General features: G+C 39.2%; 1 protein-coding gene across 5 annotated transcripts in view; it reads left to right on the top strand.

Annotated features, from left to right (window-relative positions):
• Positions 1-26,825, top strand: part of Ptpra (protein tyrosine phosphatase receptor type A) — a 133,885-nt gene that overhangs the window by 82,140 nt on the left and 24,920 nt on the right. For all 5 annotated transcript variants that reach the window (XM_010611013.3, XM_010611014.3, XM_019205555.2 and 2 more), the window contains 6 exons: positions 6,523-6,607; positions 7,548-7,621; positions 7,837-7,973; positions 21,777-21,867; positions 22,976-23,052; positions 25,658-25,694. In XM_010611013.3, the coding sequence (XP_010609315.1) occupies positions 6,523-6,607; positions 7,548-7,621; positions 7,837-7,973; positions 21,777-21,867; positions 22,976-23,052; positions 25,658-25,694 (501 nt within the window). The remainder of the gene's footprint in view (positions 1-6,522; positions 6,608-7,547; positions 7,622-7,836; positions 7,974-21,776; positions 21,868-22,975; positions 23,053-25,657; positions 25,695-26,825) is intronic.

Below are 26,825 nucleotides of genomic sequence, written 5' to 3'. Positions count from 1 at the left end.
TCACAAGCAAAAGGTCTTGAGTTCAATCCCCAGTAAAAAAAAAAAAAAAAAAAAAAAAAAAAAAAAACAAGCAAAAAATATTGAAATGATACAGGATTGTGCTTTGCTGTGTGGCAGCCAAAAATGTGCTTTAATAGTAACTATAATAGTAACTGTTATTATTTGATTTCTATGTTATCTGGCTAGATGACTCCCTTATTCCTTTATTGCTTGTAATTGTCAGCTCTTGGTCATAATACTGCCCAGTCCTGTACCTTCCTGATGATACCCATTCCATTGACTCACTCATTCGGGATCTTGCCTGACCACCTCATCTTAAATAAAACACTTCCTACCCATTTCCCTCTTTTTTACTCTGCCTTATTTTTTTCTTAATAGCATGCATCACTGCCTGTATGTTTTCTTACTTACATATTGTCCTGTTCTTCACTAAAATGTTAAGTTTCACAAGGGCAAAGAATTTTGATTTGTTGACTGCCTTATCCTCAAGACTTGCCTGCCACAAGCAGTTAGTCACTGTGCTTTTGTTTTTCGTGGTTCTGGGTTTCAAACCCAGTACTTTGTATGCTAGGAAAGCATTAAGCTACATCCTTGGCTCTAAAATATGAGATTAGGAATATCTGGAAATGTTCTTGAGTCCATGTCTTCAAGAAGTTTATTATTTAATGTATGTATAAGGAGTCACCCTAACCCAATGTGATAAGGGCGATATCTATTATTACGAAAGTTCAAGAAAGAAAGGAGCAATTAATTTTGTTAAGGGGAGCAATCAGAGAACTTAGTCAAAAAAGTGTTATTCAAGGTAGAACTGTGTAAGAGGAAAGGAAGTAGCAATGTTCTAGATTATGGGTTGCCAGATTTTTTGTATCAGGGGCCAGCCAACTAATAGAAAATTTCAGTTTGCAACCATACAGGCCCTGTCACATCAACTTATTTCTACTTTTGTAGTGCAGAAGCAGTCACACGCAATATGTAAATGAATAAATGTGATCATGTTCCAGTAAACTATTATTTACAAAATGGGTGGTGGGTTAGATTTGTTCTTTGTTTGCCCACTTCTGTTCTAGACAAAGACTTACAGAGGCCCACTGTTAGTGTGTGGGTTTCTGGATACCAAAGCAAATGTTTCCCTTTGCATCACTAGGTGTCTTATTTTATTTATTTATTTATTTATTTATTTATTTATTTATTTATTTAAGTATGTAGGTTGGTAGCACTGGGGATTGAACAAGAGTGTTACACTGAGCTATATCCCCAACCCTTTTTAAAATTTTTGAGTCAGGGCTGAGCCAGTCTGGGCTTGAATTTGTGATCTTCCTGCTTCACCATTCCAGAGTACTGGAATTACAGATGTGGACCACCATACCCAGTTCCCTCCACTCCATCCCCTTGCTGGGTATTGAACTCAGGCCTCGTTCATTCAGGGCAAGTGATTTACCACTGAGTTATATCCCAAACCTTCTGAATACCTTCTCATAATACCTGTGATTGCAATTTAACAAAGGCATATTTAGTGATAAATTACTAATTCCACCATTCATTCACACATCATAATCCAGTATTGTTAGTTTCTACTAAAATAGATCCTAAATTTTAAGATACACAGTAGGAAATACAACATGTATAATCCTTGCCCTTGTGGAATTTATGATAAAAGAGATAACACTCATTAATCAACTAGTCAAGTATATAACTACAAAGGATGAGAAATATTATCAAGGGAAAGAATAGGATGCTCTTTGAGAATAGCACCAAAAATAAAAGCTACCATTGAATATATAAAGTGTGCTAGTTACTGTGCCAAAAATTTCACATGGATAATCTTAGTCTTCAGAACAACTTATTTTAGAGATGATACATTTAGTATGGAAGTCAGAGAAGACTTCTCTGGGAAAAGTGACACTTAAAGTAAGAACTGGATGAGTAGGAGTTAGCCAGGTGAAGAATGGAGGGAGGCCAATGTGAAGCACAGGAATTACATGTTGAGAGGTGTGAGGATGAATAAACTCCTACTCTGGATGCTGTGGCTGAAGTGTAGTGAGCAAGGAAAGAGTGGCAGGAGATGCGGAGGTAAAAGTCAGGTTAAGGAAGTTATAGGTCAGGGTAGAGAGATGGAATAAGTATTTTAAAAGCTTAAGAAGCTATTGAAAGAGAGGGTCATGACCTGATTTATTTTCTTAGTTAACACTCTGTCTACTTTTTGGAGAATAGATTGTCTGGGTTCAGAACTTACTGTGATGATCCATGTTAGAGAGGTTACAGATTAGGACTAAGTGGTAGATGGCAATAGAGTGGTCAAAAGGCAGACAGATCTGAAGTACTGGTTCTACCCCTAAAACACATGACTTGCAGCTGGGCTAGATATAGAAGAAAAGTTTGAGGGAGAAATCAGGGTGGTTTCCACATATCTTACTTGAACAACAGAATGGGAGGACTAGCCACTGAATGATGAGGGAAAGGTTTAAAATCAGAAAGTTTGTATTGACTCTGGAATTTAAGGTGAAGGTGACAGATATGCTGGTGAGAGCCTGAAGCTCAGTAGAGCGTTCAGAAGCAGGCAGTGCAAATGTGGGCATTGCTGGCATATTATTTGTGCTTAGAGCATCTGTCTGATCAGATCAGTTAGGTAGAATGCAGAGAAGAGTGCCAAGGACAGATCCCTGAGGGGTTCCCACAGTTAGAGCTGGTATTAGAAGAGGAACAACCAGCAAAGGAGAAAGATGGAACAGCTAAAAGATAGAAAGAAGATCTGTACTGTGCTTTGCATATAAAGCAAGAAAGTACTTCAAAGAGGACGGAGTGGTCAACCAGTGTAAATGTTCATTTTAAGATGAGAACTACATCACCGCCAACAAAGAAGCATGATGTAATACATAATACATCCCACACACACACACCTTTTTTTTTTTTTTTGGTGTGGTATTAGAGATCGAACTCAGGACCTTGCGCTGGAAGGCAGGTGCAGTGCCACTGAGCTAAATCCCCAGTCCACTCATCTCTTAAAAACAAAAACCAGGGGATGGGACACAAGCCTGTAATCCCAGACTGAGGTAGGAAGATCGCAAATTTAAGTCCAGACTGGACACCTTAGTGACTTAGTGAGACTGTTTCAAAAAGTAAAAATACAATAAGGCCTGGGGATGTAGCTCAGTCCAAAGGCCCTGAATTTAATACCCAGTATCACACTCCCCCCATGGTTTTTACCCCACATTTTCCTCCAGCTGCTGCTCCATTCTCTATATCCCTTCATTTAAATATCCTCATGAAAGGTTGTCTCACCTCTCCTCTTTCTTAGTTTTATTCCATTTAAGCTTTCTCACCCATACTCAACTGAAATTACTCTAAAAGGTCAATAGCTTCCACCTTGTCAAACCCAGTGTCACTTGGCCATCTTTATCCTGATTAATCTGTTGGTAGTATTTGATTGAGTTAATTTGCTGTCTCCTAGAAAAATTTTGCTCTTGGTTTCCATGTCACCACGTTCTGCTAGAAACCTCCTACCTAATGGTTGCCATTTATGAGTCAGTTTAGCTGTCCCTTTCCCTCTCTTCCCTCCTCTTTCTGCGCCCCCTCCCCTCCCCTTAAGCCCAGATTCTTGCGCACCCTAGGTAAGCACTCCACCACTGAGCTACATTCCCACCCCTTTTTATTCAGTTTTATTTTGAGACAGATTCTTGCTAAATTGCTTACTAACTTGGGATCCTCCTGCCTTAGCATCCAGAGAACCTGGGATTACAGGTGTGCACCACTGCTCTTGGCTTTAGCTGATCTTTATACATAAATAGAAACTATTATAAATCCATCTGCATTCAGTTCTCAACACTGCAAATTATAATTTAAAATCCAGTTATATTTTGCCTCTGTTCGGGGCCTTCCAATCACATAGTATTTTCTTATCACATTCAAGAATTAAACCCATACTCATTGCTATGGCCTACAAAACATAAGTCTTTTGACTCCAGCCCACCTCTCTGTTTGTTCTACCATACTGGCCTTTTCTGAACCGGCAAAGTTTATAAAGGCTCTTATGCTTGTTTCCTTTACCTAGAAAGCTCTTCACTCAGATTTTTGCATGGTTCACTTCCTCTCATTTAGAGCTCCGCTCAGATACAAACTCCTCCTCAGAGAGACTTTCCCAAACCACTGTCTTCCCCATCCCCACTTTCCATCACCTTACCATTCCTGTTATTGTTCCTCTTCCTCTTCCTCTTTCGCCTCCTGTTGTTCTCTCCTCACTTTCCTTCTCCTTCCCTTTCTTCCTCTTCTCCTCCCCTTCCTCCTCCCTCATCCCTGTCTGAAATTGTGTTTACTTGTTTATAAAAAGTGTCCTCATTCTTCCCCATAGAATGTAAGCTGTCATTTGTCTGTCAAAGCACTTCTCTATTCCCAGTGCCAGGAAGAGTGTTGAAATTACTGGTCCATGAAAAATTTTTAAATGAATGCTACTAAGAAGTTGAATCAGATATGGATGGAAATGTTCTATTGGACTTGCCAATACAGAATTTGTTAGTGTCCCTTGCTGAACAGTTTAAATGGAGCACTAGGGTAGGAAGCAGAGAGATTAAGGAGAACCTAGGGCTAAGGAATTAGAGAAAAGAAGTAAGAGAGTCTGCCACACTGGCACACAACTATAATCCCAAGTACTTTGAGGACTCTTAAAGTGGGAGCATCATGAATTTAGGACAGGCCTGAGCAATATAGCAAAACCTCATCTGAGATGAGAGGAAGGAAGGATTGTAGCAGGGAGACAGCTGTTGTAAGAAATTGTCTTAGAAGAGAGACACATGAAGATGATGGTACCTGGAGGAGGGTAAGTGAGGTCAAGGAAACAAGTCTTTGAGTTGACAATAATGAATATAATTGAGCCCACATGACAAGATGGACCTTTATAGGGAAGGACATCTCCCAGAGGCAAAGGTAGCTATAAATAACTCAGACTGGTTGTATAGTTGATGTTAGAGGTGAGAATGAAGGAGGACAAGTCCTAACATGGTCATTGGTGTGAAAACTGGGACTAGAGATGGTGGAAAGGGATTCAGGCCCTGTGGATTGGCTGGAGGCTTGCCTGTCTCCAGGCCAAATATTGCTGTGCTTGGGATTCTGACAAAAGGTGTCTGAGGAAGCAAGAAATGGAAAAGAGAAAGAAGGGAGCACCTAGATTTGGTATTTAAGAATCTAATAATATATCTTTATTTCAATAAGAACAATTTTGTTTATTCACTGTGCCACAAAGTCATTTGGGTTTTTAATAGAGAAATCAAGCATGTTGGTGCATGCGTATAATTCCAGCACATGGGAGACTGAGGCAGTAGGATCATGAGGCCAGCCTGGGCAATTTAAAATCTTGTCTCAAAGAAAAAGAGAAATACCCTCTTCCCATCCTGCAGCCTGACTTTTAAAAAATGTTATAATAGGGGCTGGGGATTTAGCTCAGTGGTGCTGCCACCTGCCTTGCAAGCACAAGGTGCCAAGTTTGATCCCCAGTACCAAAAAAAAGTTATAATAAAAATATTTTTTTAGGGCTGGGATTTAGCTCAGTGGCACCTCACCTGCCTCCGCAAGCACAAGTTCCTGAGTTTGATCTGCATACCAAATATGTATATATATTTTAAATGAAAACTTGTTACTTATATATACTTGCTACATTATATGTTATATGTGGGCCAGGAAAATTCCCTTTCACTCAGCCAGATGGGCTGCATGTTGAACATGGGACCTGAGATGGACCCCATTGAGGCTGGGAGAGTGTAGTACAGTGTTGGCCTGTACACCCAGCTTGCCATCATGATTGTGTTTGTGCATCCAACTATGTGTGTGTGTATGTGTGTGTGTGTGTGTGTGTGTGTGTGTGTGTGTGTGTGTAATACTGGGGCTTGCACATGCTACATAAATACCCTACCACTGAGCTACCAACCATATATATATGGTTTTGGGGGGGTCTTTTTGTTTGTTTGTTTGTTTGTTTTTGTACTGGAGATCGAATTTGGGTCCTTGCGCTTGCGAAGCAGGTGCTAGAACCACTGAGCTAAATCTCTGGCCCTCTTTTTATTTTATATTTTTTGAGACAAGGCCTCACTAAGTTTTCCAGACTGTCCTCAAACTTATGTTCCTACTGTTTTAGCTTCCAAAGTGGCTGGGATTTTAACTGTGTATCACCACACCCAACTCTTTTTTAGTGCTTTTTATGTGCCAAACATTGTTTTGCCCAAAGGAGATAACAATGAATAAAACAGTCCATGCCTTCAGAGAACTTTTATTCTAACTCACAGAGACAGAGTAAACAAATATATATCTCTGTTCATGTCATTGGCCGCGTATTCCTTCCTTCTTTTACCCCCTGCCCTATAGCTTTGGGATGGCAGGGGAAGGTGGGACAGTGTTCTCCCCTCCCCCTTCTGTAGCCTTTCATCTGTAGAAGCACTGAATGGGCCCTTTTGTCTCATCAGGCTGTACCCTGTACAGATGACTTGAGCCCTTCGTTGTACAGCACAGCGATTATTTGTTCTGTTCTCTTTGTTTCAGATGAGACTTCAATTATTGCAGTGATAGTAGCCTTGTCCTCTCTGCTAGTGATTGTGTTTATCATCATAGTTCTGTATATGTTAAGGTAAGTGCTAATGTTTATGTGTTCTCTTGGACTATTTCAGTGCCCTACTGTCTCAGGAAGCCCACATAGTCCAGAAGACAAGTGGATAAGGGCAAGTCAGATAGAGGGGGAATGACTCATGATAGTGCTAAGGTTGAACTTTTTACTTAGAAATAGTTTAAAACCTGTACATAGTCTTTTGCTTCCATGTGTCTAAATCCCGTCTCTCAACTCTAGTTCATCCTTAAGCCCAGAGTGGTGTCTTGGACATTAGATGAAAAAGTCAGTCTATGTTGTTACTGACAAGTGTTTTAGGATCATCACCTGTAGCCTTGTGGAAGTAACCCCTAAAAGGACACTAGCAAATTTACATGCCCAACAAAAACCTGCTGGAGGACTGGGGATTGTAGCTTAGTGGCTCAAACAGCAGAATCAAGGAGAAGAAACCAAGGAAGAGCATGGCACATTTGTTCTCATCTTGCTAAAGCTACTACCTTGACTACCTGGGTTTAACCTTGACTTATCTTTGACTTAATCTGCTCCTTGTTGTCTTTCTTCTTCTGCAAGAGTAGAGAGGGAGACCTTTTGTGACTCTTAACAATTTGGCATGTGTCTATCATTTTGTAGGAGTCCTATTACCACTCATTCTGGAACTATATTCTCCCTAAGGCTCCTAGCCTGCATGGGGAAACACCAGAGTTTTTGTTTTATATAGATCTTCCTGTCTTCCCCACTATATTTCACTCACTGTTTTTCTTCCTGATGTAGCTATGCTCTCTTGTGGGTTCTGGAATGGGAGCTGCCTAGAAGAGCCACATAAGCCAGAATATACTGGTGGTGGTACTTAGGTTGGCTTCTAGTGTGCCAAGGTGAAGCAGGAGCAAAGCAGTACTGCAGAGACAGTGGATTGGCCTCTTCTGCCTCTGTGCTTAGTTTTTCATTACAAATATTTTCTCATTAGGTTTAAGAAATACAAGCAAGCTGGGAGCCATTCCAACTCTTTCCGCTTATCAAATGGCCGCACTGAGGATGTGGGTAAGGCATGGGAAACCATGGGGAAGAAAACCAATAAATTAGAGGTTTCTACATCCTTTCAAAAGAATAAGACTATTTAAAAAAAGAAAAAAACTTCTAAAGAGACAACTTTGCTTCTTAGAGGCTTGAGCTATGGGCTAGAATCCCCAAATTAGTCTCCAGAAAAAGAGCTGCATCTAGAGCACTTGCCTGACCTTCACCTTTGTGTACTGCAGAACCCCAGAGTGTGCCACTTCTGGCCAGGTCCCCAAGCACTAACAGAAAGTACCCACCCCTGCCTGTGGACAAGCTGGAAGAAGAGATTAACAGGAGAATGGCTGACGACAATAAGCTCTTCAGAGAAGAATTCAATGTGAGTTCTTTTTTTTTTTTTTTTTTTTTTTGAAGCTTATTTATAAACAGGGAAGAAGAAGGCAGACCTACAGCTGTACTATTTGAGTCATAAGGTAGAAGCAGGTTGCTACTTGTCAAGAGGTGAAAAATTGTTTCCCAAGTTCATCTGACTCTTCCTGTGTGACCAAGACAGGAAGTAATAAAGGTTTTGTTTTGCTTCCCTCATCAATCCATCTATCTATTCATCCATTTTTCCTTGCATTTATTACTTCATTTGTTTAATAAACACTTATTAGGCATCTAATATGTTCTAGCTAGTATGCTGAGCCAGCAACTTGATCAGGAGCAAAAACAGATCCAATCCCTATTCTCAAGGAATTCACTACCCAGTAGGGAAACTTCCGCAAAGAAGAACAAAAGTACATGAAGGACTGTTGCAAGTTATAGGAGCACATATTAAGAGATGGCCTTTTAGAATCTAGAGCAGGGGACCCAGAGTGTCTAAAGTAGACATAGGAAAAGATCAGTGTAGAAAATGGGGACTATGATATACTACAGCACATAGGCCTTATCTTAGATTTGTATTTTTTGCAATTCTTTAAGGAAGCAGAACTTATATATACTACCAGTTGATCTCTGCTTACCAGTTCTGATCCCAGTCAAGATGAGCACCTGGAAGGTGGTAGTATTCCAAGATGTGTGATAGGAAAATTCAGATAGATATTGTGGTGATAGCACATATGGCCAACATATTTATGAGCTTATCAGGCCAGCACTGGGATAGCAAAGGAAAGACTGACCAGCATTGCCTGGGATCTAAGAAGTGCATGCTGCTTAGTGAGCATTCACATGGAAAATAAGTACTTCCTGTCGCTTTTGTTCCTATAAGTCACTACCTGGAGATCAGTTTAGGTTCTTACCTCCTGTGAAACAGATAGTATGGTAACTTGCTTGAAACTCTGTTCATTGCGAGAATTTCTCTGTACTCATTCAGAGCTATCACTTAAGTTTGTTACCTCACAGCGGTCTACTTCAGCATGGGCCAGCATGTCATGTTACACAAAGCAATGTGTGTACAAGGCTGGACTTCTTTTCTTCCTTACTGACATCCTGAAGAAATCAGAAGTATCTATCAAAGGAATGAATTGTATGACAGGCTATACACATCTTTTCCAGCTGTGGTGGAATTCTGCCAAGCGTGTCCAAATTTGTGTCCTATTGTCTCAAAAAAATTGTGTGTCGTGTTGGACCACCTGATGCCTAGTTTGGGAAATTGAAGTCATTTGTCCTGTGGTCAGGTTTATAGTCTCTACCCTAGAATCCAGTTCTAAGGTATAAGCATGGTGTTACTGACAAGATCATGGTATTGTCCCCATATAATAAGGGTTTTCATGATTCTTCTACTCAGCCTTACCATGGACATTTTCAAAACCCACAGACTGTACCACAGTCAATTCTCCCTGGCCTAGATCAGTGGGAGAGCCATTTCTTTTCTGATCTCTCAATAAATGAGTCAGAGCAGAAAACTGGCATGTGGTATATGCTATCTCCAAAACCCAAAGTGACCTAGTAAGCATTGCTCCTCCTCCTTAGTGTGAGAGAGGTGGTGGAGATTTCCTGGTGTGCTGTAAGCCTTTGACTTTCAGAAAACTTGTTTGAGATGGTAAGCCACTATTATTTTATATCTAGCGTATATATCTCAGGTACATAATTCCTGTTCTTCAGGTTCTGTCAGCTTGATATCATTAGCATGGTTGTCAGGTGATGTCCTATGAAACAGCGAGACAAAGCCCTGATGAACCAGATCACAGTACAGAGAGGTCAGGATGATTTGTCCATGAGGCAGCTCCTTTCGCAAGAAGAAAACTGCGTCAGGTGTTTGTTTATATAAGAACATATACTTGACCCCTTACTAGGAATATTCCAGGTACTATAAATTATCTGTTAATATATAGAAGAAGAATTATTGGGAAAGCAACTGCAAGTCTGCAGGTCCTGATTCACTGGGTTTCTTTTGTGTTGATCTGTTTGGTGGCTTGCAGGAGAGGTAACAGGAAATTCACTAGTTTTTGAGCATTCATTCTTTACCACTGTTGAACTCAGAGATGTCAGTGGAGTATTTCATCATTGTTCTGCAGGTCTCACTATATTGCCTAGGCTGGCTTAGGGGCAGGGCTGGGGATTTAGCTTGGTGGCACCACACCTTCCTTATAAGCACAAGGTCCTGACTCAATCCCCAGTACCGGGGAGCAGGGGGGGACTTAAGTTCAAGAGATCCTCCAGCTTCACCCTTCTAAATGGCTGGGACCACAGGAGTGGTCACCATACCCAGCTAGCTATTCTGCAGCTTTTAAGTCTTCTGTAGCACTTAAGATCTCTGCTATTCAGCTAGGGACTTAGCATTTTGATAGAGATCACTGCTCCAGGAGTTTGAATTTCCTCTTTCTATAACAGGCTGTATTTAGTGAATTAGAAGAGCAGTATAGACATTCTGCTTAATGGATACCTCATAATGTGAGGACAGAGTGTGCCAAAACTTCTTCCATCACCTGGCCTGCAGTGGCTCCATTCTGACATAAAATGGTGTTCTGTGTTTCCCAGGAACAAGTTAGCTTAAGACTAGAACCACATAAATTTGCATTTTCCTTTACCCACTACACAGTTACCATAATAAATGATTGCAGATTCTTGCAGAAAGATGAAGAGGGAGGTTCATGGTATTTGAGTGTTGATGTTCAACAGTAATCGTTCTTCCTCACAAGTGACTGGCCTTCCTGTTATTACAGGGTTCTTTGGATCAGTGAAATGATACAGAGCTAAGAGTTAAGTGAGGTGGGCCCTTTATGAAGCATGCTAGTATGTTGGATACATTCAAGTAAGCTCCGGCTGCCTTCTATTTCCATCATTCGGAAAGATGCTAGTGCTCTTCTCACAAGTGTAGGCCCTCCAGCAAGGCATATGTTAAAATTATTTGTGTTTATTATTTATAACAATTCATCAAAATAACTAGCAAAAAGGAGCTTTAAAAGGAACTTGAAGACTCCCAGTACAAAAAATGGCGAATCCTCCTTGATCCTTCTCAGGACATAGTGAAGGTGTCTATAGAAAGGTTGTATCCCATGCAATATTTTGATCTTGTCTACTTTGTGCCAAGAGTTTTCTAACTTTAAAAAAATCAACTTGGGCCAGGGATTTAGCTCAGTGGCGCTCCATGCCTGCCTCACAAGCACAAGATCCTGTGAGTTTGATGGGGGAGTCGGGTGAGAGTAATTGAGTAAAACACAGAGCTGTCTATTTGGAAGAGCTGGGAGAATGGAAAGATGAGATCAAGCCTGTCTTGGTGGTTCTGGGGCTCAGGGGAAGCCCCTGCTTTTGCCAGTTTTCAAAATCCTGGGAAAGAAAATCTGATTGGCCCAGTGTAGGTGTTTCAGTAATTTTTCTTGTTGTTCGAGACACAATACCAAAATACCCAATACCCACAACTTGAAGAAGAGGTTTATTTTGGCTCACAGTTTATGGAGGCTTCATTCCATAGTCTGGTGGCTCCAAGCCAGGACAGTGTGGCAGAAGAGCATAGCGAAACAATAGCTGCCTATACCATGGCATCCAGAAAATGGAGGGAATGAAAGGAGGAGCAGGTAAGGGAGATATGAGATATACCCTTCCAGGCCACACCCCCAGTGACCCCTTCTGACAAGATCCATCTCATAGCAAATCAGCTATAAGCCCCTATAATCCAGTCACCTCCCAAAAGCCCCACCTATGATCACATGGGACTTTGGGGGGACATCTAAATATAAAGCATAACAGTAAGTCAGGTATGACATTCACCCTAGGCAGAGAAGAGAAGGAACAGTACATAGAGCATATGTACCAATTTTCTTATTTTTACTGTCATAAAATAATATTTTTATAATCATCAGTAGGTAAAGCCTTCTTAAGCAAAATATATGATTTAGGTACCAGAATGAGAAAGAAAGTTAATACATTAAAATATTAAGTAATCTTTATCCACTAAAGTTTTTTTTGTGGTACTGTGGATCGAACTCAGGACCTTGTGCTTTTTGTTTGTTTGTTTGTTTTTTGTTTTTTGAGACAGGGTCTCACAATGTAGTTCAGGCTGGTCTCCAACTCACAGCAATCCTCCTGCCTCAGCCTCCCAAGTGCTGCGATTACAGGCGTGCGCCACCATGCCCGGCAGGACCTTGTGTTTATGAGGCAGGCGCAGCACCACTGAGCTAAATCCCCAGCCCTAAAATAAGTTTTATTAACATGAGCAAGTTGTACATATTTATGGGGTATGATGTGATAATTTGATAAATTCTTACAGTATGAAATGATCAAATCAGAGTGTCACATTTTTTGTGCTGGGAGTCTTCAAGCTCCTTTTAAAGTTCCTTTTTGCTAGTTATTTTGATATATATGATAAATTGTTATAAATAATTTAAAAAATAATTTTAAAATTTAAAACATCTCTATGACAAATGATACAAAAAGTTGGCAAACTGGGAGAATCTTCGTCAAGGACAGAAACCTGTGAGGAAAGGGTAAATAATCTAGTGGAAAATAGGCAGTTTACAGAAGAAATATAAATGGTCTATAAACGTGAAAAGATCAGGGCTGAATGTGGTAGCCCATGCCTCCAGGTACTCAGACTAAGGGAAGAAGAGCCCAGCGCCAGGCGTGGTGGTGCATGCCTGTAATCCCAGCACTCAGGAGGCTGAGGCAGGAGGATCACTGTGAGTTGGAGACCAGCTTGAGCTACACAGTGAGTTCCAGGGCAGTCTGAACCACATAGTGAGACGGTATCTCAAAAAAAAAGAAAAGAAGATCCCAGGTTGAAGGCCAGCCTGGAGAGCTCAGGAAGACCTTGTCTTGAAATGAAATTTAAGAAAAAAAGAGCTGAGAGGGACTGGGGACATATCTCAGTGGCACCAGACCTGCCTTGCAAGTGCAAAGTCCTGAGTTCTATTGGGGGCGGGGGGCTGAGAGCTGGATGTGGTGGTGCATACCTATAATCCCAGCAGTTTGGGAAGCTGAGGCAGGAGGATCTAAGTTCAAACCCAGTGTGAACAACTTAATGAAACTCTATTGACATTTAAAAGTGTGTGCAGGGATATCAGGGGTGTAGCTCAATGCAAAGGCCTTGCCTAGAACACTTGCATAGCATGGGTTAGATACTCAACACTACTTAAAGAAAGAGGATAAACTATATCTGATAATCTAGAAAGTAACATATTAAAACTAAACATTATTTTGGCCTTGTCAGATTTGAAAATTTTTAAAAATGAGCAAAAGTAGAGGATTACAGATACCGTAATACAGAGGTAAGGAGAGTTTAAATTGGTATAGTATTGAAAGAATGATTTGGCAGTGTCAGCTAAAATTTAAATGCTTACACTGTCTGAACTAGCTTCTAAAATTCTACTTAACCGAACTTTTATAAGCACAGATATTACAGTGGTACCCAAGTTCATAAACTTTTTGTTCTACAGTTTTGGAAAAGATGGCCACATTTGTGGTTTGTTTCTTTTTGTTGTTGTTTTATTTTTGGTACTGGGGATCAAACTCAAGACCTTGCACTTGCGAAGCAGGTGGCAGAACCACTGAGCTAAATCCCCGGTGCCACATTCGTGTTTGTGTGGAAAAGATGGCCATGGTCATGTTTGTCACCTGATTCAGAGTTTGCAAACAAAAACAAAATTTGGCTGAATGCTTTTGTCTTTGAATCAAATTATCTGCATACAAAAGCATTCATGAACCAAGTTACCACCGCATTTGTAAAAGAGTATACATTAAATGCTGAGCATGGTGGTGGCACATGCCTGTAATCCCAGCACTCGGGACACTGAAGCAGAGGATTGCAGTGAATTTGAGGCCAGCCTGGGTTACATAGTGAAACCCCATTTCAGAAAGCAAAAGGAGCCGAGGGGGATAGATTTAGCTCAGTGGCACTGTGCCTGCCTTGCAAGCACAAGGTCCTAAGTTTGATCCCTGGTACCCTCAAACCAAAAACAAGAGGTTACATTTCAGTGTTTTGAATGGTAATAGCAAATACGATAAAATATAAATTTCTATCAAATAGGAGAATGGCTAAATGATTTAATAAATCCATTATGAACTTCTATACTGTCATTAAAAGAAATGTGTTAGCTGGGCATGGGAGGGTACATGCCTGTAATCCTAGTGCTTTGGGAGGCTAAGGTTGGAGGATCACAAGTTCAAGCCCAGCTTGGCAACTTAGTGACTTGGCAAGACCCTATGTCAAAAAAAAGGGGGTTGGGATGCCATTTGGTATAAAACCCCTTGGTTCAATCCTCATTACCACAAAAATTTTTTTAAAGGCCATAAAATAGATATATTATGACATTCAGTGATACATACATACTTATGTTTATAGCTGCACAATAGTTAAACTGTGAGGCAGCCTATCAACAGATGAATGGATAAAGAAAATGAGGTATTTATACACACTACTGTGCTATAAAAATGGGTAAATTTGAATCACTTGTAAGAAAATGGATGCACTTTGAATCCATATTGTTAAGTAAAATAAATCAGACACACAGCCTAAAAATCAGATGGTTTCTGGGCCAGGGATTTAGCTTAGTGGTTCCAGTGCCTGCCTCACAAGCACAAGGACCTGAGTTCAATCCCCGGTACCAAAAACAAAAAAAACAAAAAAAACAACAACAAAAATCAGATGCTTTCTTATATAAAAGATAAATATAGTATAAATAAATCAAAACACAAAATAAAAGATAAATAATAGGAAATAGGGAGATCTTTTGACAAATGGGAAGGAGACTAACAGAGGGAAAGGGGAGGGCATGGCAGAGGATGTGAAAAGAATTAAGATGTGTCATGTACATGTACCAACTCCCCATGATAAATATATTATGCACTGTAAACACATACTGGGGCCGGGGATTTAGCTCAGTGGCACAGCGCCTGCCTGGCAAGTGCAGGGTCCCGAGTTCTATCCCCAAGACTAAGGGGGAAAATAATGTACTAGTAAAAAAATATTGCAGATAGATACAATCCCATTTTTGTTTTTAAAAATATCTAGACTTGTATGTTTTTGGGTATAATTATTGCTCCTTTCTTTCCCCTTCCCTCTCTCTTCCCCTCCCCCTCCCCCCTCCCCTTTCCCTTTCCTTTACCAGAGATTAAACTCAGGACCTTGCACTTGCATGGCGGAACCACTGAGCTAGATCCCTGGCCCAATTATTGCATTTTTTTTTCTTTACTCTGGAAGAAATTGCAAACTGTTAACAAGAGGCTACCTGCAAAAGGAATAGAAGACAGGGAACTTCTGCTTTCTACTAAATTATTTTTTTACAACAGATATGTTATTTTTATAATATACTTTAAAAAGCAGGAAAAGCTTTTTTTTAAATATGGGAAATAAAGCTAATGGACCATGGTGTGCTTTATTGTATATATAGCATCTAGAATAGAGGAATTATTGTCCTTCACTTAACTGTGCCAGAAGACTGACCAGGTTGCTGTGAAAAGGCATATTACCAAATGGTTTGTTTTTCTGGAGAGAAACTGGACCATGGTGTGAACAGCTGAAAGGAACAATATGCATGAGGCATGACAACTGTTTTCAGATACTTGACAAGCTAAAAGAAGACTGTAGCATTTCTATGAATCCCCACTATGAGTAGAAATTGTAGTCTATGACTTTTATCCTAGTGTTGTAAACTGGAACTTTTTTATTCACCAGTATTTGTTTTAGGAAAATCATTAAATTTAATAGAAACACTTGAGAAAGACACTTGCTGAAGTTCCTAAAACGTGCTCAAGGTTTTAGGGGGAGGGTGTAAACTTTGCTTAGCTCCTTTAGAGGAAGGGGATTAAGAGAAAAAAAGAGGAAGAGGTGGAACCAGTGAAGTAGCCAAAATCTGTGCCTGGTGACCTCCTTCTGCAGAACCCCACATCTTTAGCAACACAGTTTAATTCTTAGATTATCAAGTGAGGAAGGCATGTGTGTGTCATCTGGGGCTGGGACTTAAAGGACATCTGAACTGAAAAGGGGTTAAACGAGCTTGATGAGTTGTTTCCTGATAAATTAGCCAGTGTCCTGTCGGAATTAGCAGGAACTGTGACAAGGACTTTGACATTGAACATACCAAGGAATTTGGGGTTCTGGCTTTGCAAGGGGCAGAGAAGGCAGCAGCTGACTGGGTTTACAGTATTTATGCAAGGGAAATAGAAAATAAATTGTATCTGGGTTTTGTGTTCTTTTAAATTTTCTAAGAACTACCTTGGAAGGTAGTTAACTTCCCATCACTGCAGAAGGTTTGTGCACTGGTAACTGCTACATGAGAATATTTGAAAGAGGATTCAAACCCAAAAGTGAATGATATTCAGCATGTTCTGGAGCTCCTGGGCAGCATACTGAGACAAGAAAAAAAAAAGGCAAAAGGCTTGCAAAGGCAGAGGCAAAATATGAGTTTTTCCGTAGGAGAATATTTTCAGAAAAACCCAGAAATATGTTAGTTGAATTATTAGAATTAATTATTGTAGCAAGATTAAAATATAAAAGCATCAAAAATTAATGTATTTCATGTAGGCCACAAACAGAAAATCTAATAGAAAATTTTTAAAGATACCATTTACAGTAACATCCAAAATGTAAAGTACTTTGAAATATATTTTAACAAAATAGTCATAAAATCTTGACAGAAAATTACAAAAAAATTTTAAGACATTAAAGGAAAACAGCATAAATTAGTGAAGAGATAGGATTAATGGATTAGAAGGCTCAATATTGTAAAGATGTCAGCTCTCCCCAAATTGATGAGATTCAATGCAATTCCAATAAAAATCCCAACAGGTGTTTTGTGGAACTTGACAAGCTGATTCTAAAATTTATATGGAGGAGAAAAGATTCAAGAATAGTCAAGACATTCCTGAAGAAGAAGAACAAGGTGAGGAGATCTGCCTTACCAAATATAAATTTACTATAAAATTTTAGTAATTAAGACAGTTTTATATTGGCACTGGGTTAGACAGACTGACCAGTGAAGAAGACAGCCCAGAAGCAGATCTATATAAAAATGGAAACCTATTTATGACAGAAATGTTCTTGCCATTTTGGTTGGGGAAAAAATAGCTTGTATAATAAATAGTGCTAAAACCATGTGACCAACCCTATGACAATAAATGAAATAGAATATTTGTCTCATACTAGATACAAATATCCCAGTTGGTATAAATACTGACATTTAAGGGATAGAACTGTGAAATGTAGCGACCATGGTATAGAAAGATATATTTACTACCTCAGTAAAAAAGGATTTCTTAAGGCTTAAAATATTAATAAAAGGAAACTTTGATGAATTTGACTGTATGAAATTGAAAAAGTCTGTTCATCAGTAGATACTATAAAGAAGATTTGAGGGAAAGCCACAAAATTGGTAAAAGACATTTGTAATGTTACACAGATAATTGTTAAAGGATGAGTAAGTATCCGGAATGTATAAGGAACTACAGACTTAAGGAAATAAGAAATCAGTAAAACAGTAGGGAAAATGCTGGACTAGATATTTCATAGGAGAGGAAACCTTTTTTTTTTTTTAATCAGGAAACTGTGGAAAATAATGAAACCCATTAATAGAGAAATGTAAATTAAAGCCACATTTAACACATTTCTTACAATAGCATTTGTTGATGATAATACAGAACTGGAACACTTTAACAATCCTTTGGTACAGCTACCATGAAAAACAATTTGGCCTTATCTGATAAGGTTAAAGAAACACCTAAAGTTATTGTATTTGTACATGAGAAACACGTACAAAGTCATGCTCAGAGCCTGATTGTTAACTGTAAACAACCTAAATATTCAGCAGTAGAACAGAAAAAACATTTTTTGTTAATTGTGTCAAAATGGAGCACTAAACAAAGTAAGCAAACAGCTACATATGATAACCTGGAGGAAGCTTAAGAATATAAGGTTGAGCAAAACTAATCAAGTCACCACTTGATTTATGATTCCACTTTTGTAAAAAAAAAATAGATTGAACTGGGCTGGGGATTTAGCTCAGTGGTTCCACCACCTGGCTTGCAAGCACAAGGTCCGAAGTTCAATTCCCGGTACCAAAAAAAAAAAAAAAGAAAGAAAGAAAAAAGACAACAATAATACAATAAGGATACAAAAATATATGAACACAAAATATCAGTTTTACCCCTGAAAGTGGAAGAGGATGTAAGGAGAAGAACCTTAAGAAAACTTCCAAGTTAAGATGAATGATGAACCTTTTTTAAATAAATAAATTTGAAAAACAATTTTTTTAAATAGCCTTTTTTTTTTAATAAGTACTTAGCCTTGGTTCCAGTTAAGGCTTGAACAAGAGAGAAAACAGTGTTAGTGCCACCTAGTGTTTATAGAGAAATTTACATCTAGCCTTCTGGTTCCACTGCCTCATCCCTTGCTCTGAGCCAGATTTTTTAAGACTAGAAGCTAAAAACTGAAACTAATAGGATTCCCCTTGTTTTTATCCATGAGACTCTTTAGTGTAAACCTTTCCATCTAACTCTGTGTTCTCCAGAGCAAGCTCTGCCTTTTATCTTGCTAAACAATGGCTCCTCTTTCTTAGTGACTTTCCTCTCAGGAGCCTTAGCCTACCTGGAGAGCTAGTTTTCCTCCATCATGACTTGGGGAGTGAGGGATGCTGATAGGACTGTGAGGTAGTGGTAACTGTCATCCTGACCCTGCGGTCTGAACACTGTTTTCAAAAGTATTGCTGTCATTTCCTCTGTCTATATCATTTTAAAGGAGAGTATAGGAATTTTAGAGATGGGATATGCTGCTAGATTCATTCTGAGGGCTTAAAAATTGGCATTTCATCCTCCTCTGTACCAGGATAGGAAACTTTGGACATCTAGCATATGTGAAGAAAGAGAAGCAAACTGTAAGTGAATTGGGAAATTCTAATCTTAAAAGTTTCATGTAAAAGGATCCAGCCCAAGAAATTCTCTTCTCCTTTCATGTGTTGACAACATAGAGTCAGAGGGAATTACCAATGTAAAACTTCCAGGGTTTTATTTTAACTCAGAAAGGAAAATTTCTTGAATAATTGAAGGCAGATGCACTGTGGGACCCTGTTTCCCTTATTTTGGGGTCTTTGATTTTAATTTCTTCTATTGCATGCTGGTTCTCAAGAAATATATATGCTCCCTTCTTAAAGGACTTGCTTCCATCTGGCAAAATTGGTTCCCTTTGGGCAAGCATTAGAGTTTTTTGATGATCAAAACTAAAAATCTGAGCATCATTCTTCATTCCTGTTTTTGTCTCCCCAGACTACCTTCTCTTTCTCCCATGTCTAACTACAGTCAGTGATTCTAACTCTATAGAATATGCCTCAAATGCATCCGTTTCCCTATACTATCATTCCATGCTTCTGTTCCATGCTTCGGTTCTTACCTCTCTTTAGTCTTATTTTTCAAAGCAACCAGAGTGATTTTAAAAATTTTATTAGTACATGTGTGTAGTACATACTGTTTGCATTTCTTGTGGGAATTTGCTACATATACGTAATACATCATAATTTTCCTTTTTTTGTCCCTTTGCCCTGAGAGTGATTCTTTTTTGTTTTGTTTTGTGGGGGTTTTTTTTGTTTTGTTTTGTTTTGTTGTTTTTTGTTGCTGTTGTTGTTTTTTTTGGTACCAGAGATTGAACTCGGGTCCTTGTGCTTGCAAGGCAGGCCACTGAACCGCTGAGCTAAATCCCTGGCCCTCTTTTTTGTTGTTTTGAGATAGGTTCTCGCTGCATAGCCCAAGCTGACTTTGAACTCACAGCCATCTTCCTGTCTCAGCCTCTTGGGTGCTGGGATTACAGGTGTACGCCACCACGCCTGGCCAAAGTAATTCTTTAATATAAATTGGATTATACTTTTTAAACATTTCATTAGTTTCCTCGCGCATTTAAAATTCAAACTTCCCATTGAAGGTCCTACCTGGAAATGAATGATCTGACCTTGCCAAGCTCATCTCCTGTCATTCTTCCTGCCATCTGCACCAACCTCACCTTATGCTTGACCCCTCCCTCATGTTTCAGTTCCTCACACAGCTGAGCCTTCTGCCTCTGAGTCATCACAGGTGTTATTCCCTTTGCCTAGTGTACTTAATTTTCACCTGCATCCTTCCTCAGACACCGAGCCTTAATTTAAATTGGGCCCTTTCTCATATGATATCTCTGATACTATCCTGTTTCGTTGCATTTGCCATGCTGTGTAATTGTTATTTTATTTGTTTTATACCCAGTTTGTATTGTCAATGAGGGCAAAAACAGTTTTGTTTGATTCACCATTGTTTGCTCTGTTCCTATCCTGGTACCTAGCCTATTCAGATACACAGTATATATTTGTTGAAAGAATGAATGAACCATAGTTTACTTAACTGCTGAGTACTAAGGTTGTTCTCAGTTTTGAGTCATTATAAATGATGTAGCAAATGATATGAATATATGAAGATTTTTGTTTCATTATATTCTCAGAAGTGAACTTAAGTCAAGGATATGTCTTTTTTAAGACTCATAAAATGTATTTCCAAATCACTTATCCGAAGCTGTCCAGGTTGGAACTTTAAAACAATTCCTACTTTTTTTTTTTTTTGCTTCATTTTGAATATGTAGGGCATATGAAGGGGAACAGTTCAAATAAAATGTAGCTTCCCACTCATAAATTTAATTTATTGAATGTTCCTTTCCACCAAATGAGATTATCCCATTTACTCTTTGTGATATTATTACCCCAGTGTTACAGATAAGGAAACTTGAGCCTAGAAGATGAATTTGTTTTTGTTTTTGTTTGTTCTGATACGGGAATCAAACTCAGGACCTTGTACTTGCCAGGCAGGTGCAGTGCCACTCAGCTAAATCCCCAGCCCTGAAGATGGATTTATTTAAGCTGATACAACCCAACCTGTCTCATGTCAAAACATTTTATGCTTGCCTGCATATTCCCTATGCTAATTTACATTTACTCCAAAATTGCTGCAGAGCCAGGGATGTAACTCAGCAGTGCATTGCCTGCCTGGCAAGTGCAAGGCCCTGAGTTTGACCCCTGGAACCAAAAATAAAACTGCTGCACATTCAATCTCAACTCATACACCTCCTCTGCTTCCTAACTGCTGCCTGTATGTAACCCCCTCTTCCACCCACCAGTCCTTCTTTCCCCGCCACACAGTGTTAGAGGCTGAGATGCTCTGCCCCTCTGTATCCCTAGGAGGGTCTACATCTGCCTTTCTCTGTGGTTCTCTGAGATGCATCTCCTCTTTGCATGGTGGTTAGCGTGAGAATAAATGACCCATTTTTTTTTTTCTGTTATGTCACCCACAGCTGTTTATACATGTTCCATTTTAACCCAGCATTGAAACAGGGCCCTAACCACAGAGTATGCTGGGCTTAAACTGTATTATCAGGAAGGCCTCTTTGCCTTCTGGAGATTCTTGGTATTAAACTCTTAAGTAGCTTACAGCTAATTAATGGAGAGATGCATTCTCTGTTAGCCTGCAAATATTCATCTGGGTCCATGTCTTGCTATTCAAGAAAAGGTAAAACTGGGTGTGGTGGTGCATGTCTTTAATCCCAGCACTCGGAGGCTGAGGTAGGAGGATTGCTGTGAGTTCGAGACCAGCCTGGGCTACATAGCAAGATCCAGGTCAGTCTCAACTACATAGTGAGACCCTGTCTCAAAAAAAGAAAAAAGAAAAGGTAGGACTTGCTACCAGTTCAGGGTTTAGTGCAGTGTTCTAGACATTTGGTATTTGTTCATGTTAATAACTCCTCTAATTTTTCTTAATCTTTTAGGCTCTCCCTGCTTGCCCTATCCAAGCCACCTGTGAGGCTGCCTCTAAGGAAGAAAATAAGGAAAAAAATCGATACGTAAACATTTTACCTTGTAAGTGTTTGTAAGCTTTTTAAAACATAAACTGAAACTACATATCTAGTCCAATTTTCTGAGGATGGAAAAATCTTGTAATTTGTCACAGAAGAATAGTGGCTTGAGTAGGGTGAAGCCTTCTGGCTTCAAGAGCCTTTATATGGCTTCTTTGGCAACTGCACAGAGTCATTTGGGATGGTTCATTAGGAATGTTCTTGCAGCCCTAGTTTCTAAGAGGCCAGAGAGGGCAGCTTTATAGTACCAGACAGAAAGTACATTGCTTGGCCGGGGATTTAGCTCAGTGGTTCCGGTGCCTGCCTTGCAAGCACAAGGGCCCAAGTTCAATCCCCAGTACAAAAAAAAAAAAAAAAAAATGTACATTGCTGTGGTGGTGGTTTCTGTAATGCTCAATGAAAGAAATGGGAATGTGGCATCCTCTTCATAACCTCTTCCTAGAGTTAGTCTTTGCTGATGAATTGGTCAATCATCTAACAGATACTTTTATAGGCTAGTAGTCTCCAGAATAGGTTATGCATAATCTAGGGGGATATGAGAGGAAGATACTTGAACTTTATTTTTATATTTACTTTTTTAAAAAAATTAATCCTTTTAAAATTTGTATGTTTTGGGGTACATAATTACATTAGTATTTGTACATAGCTTATCAATAAATGAATGTATATCAGAGATACCTGCTCAAATTTTTATTGGTAGGATATAGGATCAAGAAAAATTTGGGACAGCACCAATACTGAGCATTTATAGCCACTTAATGCCTTCTTATTTATATACATATGTGTAAGTGTATATATGTATACATATATGTATTATATATATTTTAAATATAATTGATACAGTGTACACATTATTTTTTTCTTATAATCAATTTCATCTGTCAAAAAGCAATTGCCTTTATTGAGTGCTTAATATTTCTGTATAGATATTTAGTCTTCTTTTGATAGGTGATGCTATTTCCAAATTTGGAGGCATTAAAAATAATGTTGGAGTGACACCTTGATATATGGATGTCTCAGAACTTATAGAACTACAGATACCTCAACATCTCAGGAACAGTGAGAAATAAAATTGAATCTATTGAAGTAGTAATTGTTGGATTTTTTCCTAGATGACCACTCTAGAGTACACCTGACACCTGTTGAAGGGGTTCCAGATTCTGATTACATCAATGCTTCATTCATTAATGTAAGGAATTCTTGCATTTCTCATTTATCCCCCCGAAAAACCACTGGCTACCAGCCCTATGCTAGGAGGGATAGTTGTCATTTGAAGTTTCCCCTAAAATGTCTGATATAAGTGACTGGATTTTTTAAAGATCAGTCAAATGGTATAAAATATATTCTTATGTTTATTCTATTGTCATCCCCAAAGTTTTCCATGAAAAATTTTGAATTACATGTTTTTCTTGAGCTTATTTAAATAACTGAACAAAAGTAGGCCTGTTCCTCAATAGTAAAAACAAGGGAGAATAGGATAAGAGTGCCTAACACCAAGTGGTCTGGTTAGTCATGTCTGCTGTGAACCTAGGCCTAAGAAAAGGAAGTAGCCCCAGGTACCATGGAGTGGTAGTAACAGGCAAGGGGAGATAAGGTCTGTAGTCTGAGAAATACAAACTCAGTTAATCTGATGTCGCTCACAGGAGAAGACAAAATGATCAGTGGCACAGTTAGCAGGTGAGCTTCCAAGAGCCTGGAGTCTTAGGAGGAACCAGATCCCTTACTCATCTGTGGATGTCTAAGAATGTATATGGTCTTTTGAAATGTTTCTTTTTACAGATAGGAATGTAGCTACCACCTAGAAACAGCTAGGATTCAGCTTTCAGAATGCAGAGACATCTCAGCAGCTACAGAGCCATATTTCATCTTTCCTTTTTTTCTTTTTTTCCTTTGGTACTGGGGATCAGAACTCAGGATCTTGTGCTTGTGGAGGCAGGCACAGCTCCACTGAGCTAAATCCCGACCCCATCTTTCCTTTCATCATAACACAAGATCCAGTAGTTTTGCCTCCCGTCTCATTATACTTTACTGTAGGGAATAATGGTGCACGCCTGTATTCCCAGCACTCAGAAGGCTGAGGCAGGAAGATTACTGTGAATTTGAGGCAAGCCTGAGATATAATTCAAGGCCAGGCTAGAATACATAGTGAGACCCTGAGTAAAAAAAAGAAAATCATTAAGAACCAAAAAACATTATACTTTATTGGTTAAGTTGTACCATCTATATTGCCATAAAAGCATGCTTTCACTGTGGACACATGACCTAATTTCAGTAAAGATGGTTCAGGAAACACTAGGGCTGACCTTCCATCTGTGTTTTCAAGGCCTGTGTGCTCCAAAGAGAGCTTAGCAGTAACTTCTTGTGAAGCAGGAATGTGACATGTTTAACATGTTCTTAAGAGCTCCTTGGCTTTAGTTACAGGTTAACACTGTAAGCAGAATTTGGCATTCTGAATTAAGGTTGTCTCAATTTCCATCTTCTCAGGTTAAAAATACTTGCCAAAATTTACATTTTATGAGGGATGTAGCTCAGCAGAACCATACCTGCCTGGCAAGTACAAGGTCCTGAGTTTGATTCCCAGTATATATATTTAAAAAAAAAAAAAAAAAAAACTTATTCTTCTTCTCAGTAAAAATTTTAACAAGTTTCCCATTGCTGACTCTAAACATGTCCATCTCTGAGTCTAAATCTTTCTCCTTTCTGGGTTGGGAAGCGAAAAAGGAAATGGGTTCTCAGATTTAGGCCCCTTTTATTTGGCCACTTCTTGCACACTTGTATTTTGTATCATCACTTTAGTGATTTCTGGTGTCCTATCAAAGCTGCTTTCTTTGTTGCCCATTGTATTGCCTTTTGAAAGAGGTAGAGGGTGATTCCTTAAAAAGTTCCTTAAATGATTTTTCACTTTGCTAAAGCTTCTCAAGTGAACTATACTACATCTAAGCAATAAGGTTGAAAAGTTGTATAACCAGAGCAGTAGAGACTAAAAAATTAAGATGCTGGCCTTTGTTAGTTTTTCAGAAGATCTTTATTTTATTTTATTTATTTATTTATTTATTTTGGTACCAGGGATCGAACTCGGGTCCTTGTGCTTGCAAGGCAGGCCGCCGAACCGCTGAGCTAAATCCCCGGCCCCAGATCTTTATTTGTTGAATGCCATCCCAAGGCACTTTGCTTCATGCCTCCCACTACCTGTAATGGAGAAAAACATTGGGCGCTGTTCCACTATGCCCACAAAAAGCTTTCCCTGCTTAAAGCATCTTCAAGAAAATAACCCTTTGTCCTTCGTAGTGTGGGCTCAGCTACATCTCTAGAACCACCTCAGTTTTTCTATCTTGAAGGGTTCTTATCCATTAGCACTAAACATTTATTTGTGGACTACTGATGATGTATCAGAAACATGGTCCAGCCAGGCGTGGTGGCACATGCCTGTAATCCCAGCACTCGGGAGGCTGAGGCAGGAGGATCGCTGTGAGTTAGAGACCAATCTGGGCTACATAGTGAGTTCCAGTTCAGTCTCAACTACATAGTGAAACCCTGTCTCAAAAAACAAACAAACAAAGAAACATGGTCCAGCCAGTATTCACTAGTAATTCATTGAGAAGACTACTTGGACCATTTGAGTTTATAATCTTTGATTCCAAAGCTATTCTCTCAGGGCTTTCGATAATGGAAATTCTTGACCTTTTCACTAGGGAGGCTTTTTTTAAACTAGCTTGGAGTCAGACTAGGGAATTTAATTCCTGTCAGCTTTTGATTTTCACTTTGTTCTTCTTCCCCTTCTCCCCCTACCCTAGGGCTACCAAGAAAAGAACAAATTTATTGCTGCACAAGGTAAAGTATGACAAATTTTTATTCTTGGTCTTAACCATGATCCCATAGTAGGCTTGAGTTTTTTTCCTACCCAAATACTAAAAAGATTCATGAGAATGCAATAGCTTTTCTGAAATTATATTACTACCTGAAAGAAGTATATTTCATCTTAAAGGCTTACAACTAAGAGTGTTTACCTTAATAGCTTAGTATCCTGTGGTCCTTAAAAATAAGTCCTCTTGTAGATATGTATTTATATACAAGACTGAAGAAGGCTGTATACACACATAGCACAGTCTAATAAGACCCTTTCCGGTTGGGGCCAATTAACCTTGGGCTCTCCCTTTGAGTTTGGAGTCAGTCTCCACAGAGGACCAGCCACCTCACAGATATAGGCTCGTTCTTCTCCCCAATTCATGGGCTTGAACTCCACTGTTATTCATAGATAGGTATTCTAGGAGCCCTTAGATCAGAACCCAGTTCCATGGTCCCATACATATTCAACACATATTTCCCCAGTCTAACCTTCTAAATGAGGTCTTCACTCTTAGGATCCTAGCAAAAATATCTTGATGTTTGCATTATTGAAAACTTGAGGGGCTGAGGGTGTAGTTTAGTGGTAAGATGTTTGCCAAGGTTCTGGGTTTGAGCTCAGCACGGGCAAAAAAAAAAAAAAAAAAAGTAGGGTCAGTGATCATTTAAAAAAAAAAAAAATGCATTTGGACCTTGCAGCTTGGAGCTGATCTGACAGATGACTTGGAGCAGGAAAGAAGAGCCTAGTTAGGCCAGGCCCCTAATCTCAATTGATGTTATTGTATTCCACCAAGCTAATTTATTCATTCAATAAATATTTACCATGGGTTATGTGCCAGACACTGGACTAAATGATGGTGATGTGGAGAGAAGTAGGTTATAGTCCCTGTCATTTTAGAGCCTTTAATTGTTAGAAGAAAGTTTATAGCAAATAAATATATTAACAGCAATATTGATAAATGACTATGCTATTTATTATGATAGCCACTAACCACATTTGGCTAATTAAAACTAAATTTTTAGGGTTGGGGATATACCTCGGTGGTAGAGGGAAGGCTTGCTAGCATGTGCAAGGCTCTGGGTTTAATCTCCAGAACCTCAAAAAATTTAAAAATTTTA

Source organism: Fukomys damarensis, unplaced genomic scaffold (genome assembly GCF_012274545.1).
Source record: "Fukomys damarensis isolate Sample0158 unplaced genomic scaffold, DMR_v1.0_HiC HiC_scaffold_7, whole genome shotgun sequence".
Lineage (NCBI taxonomy): Eukaryota > Metazoa > Chordata > Mammalia > Rodentia > Bathyergidae > Fukomys > Fukomys damarensis.
The sequence above is the reverse complement of the archived record's forward strand: the minus strand, read 5'-3'. Positions and strand labels throughout refer to the sequence as shown.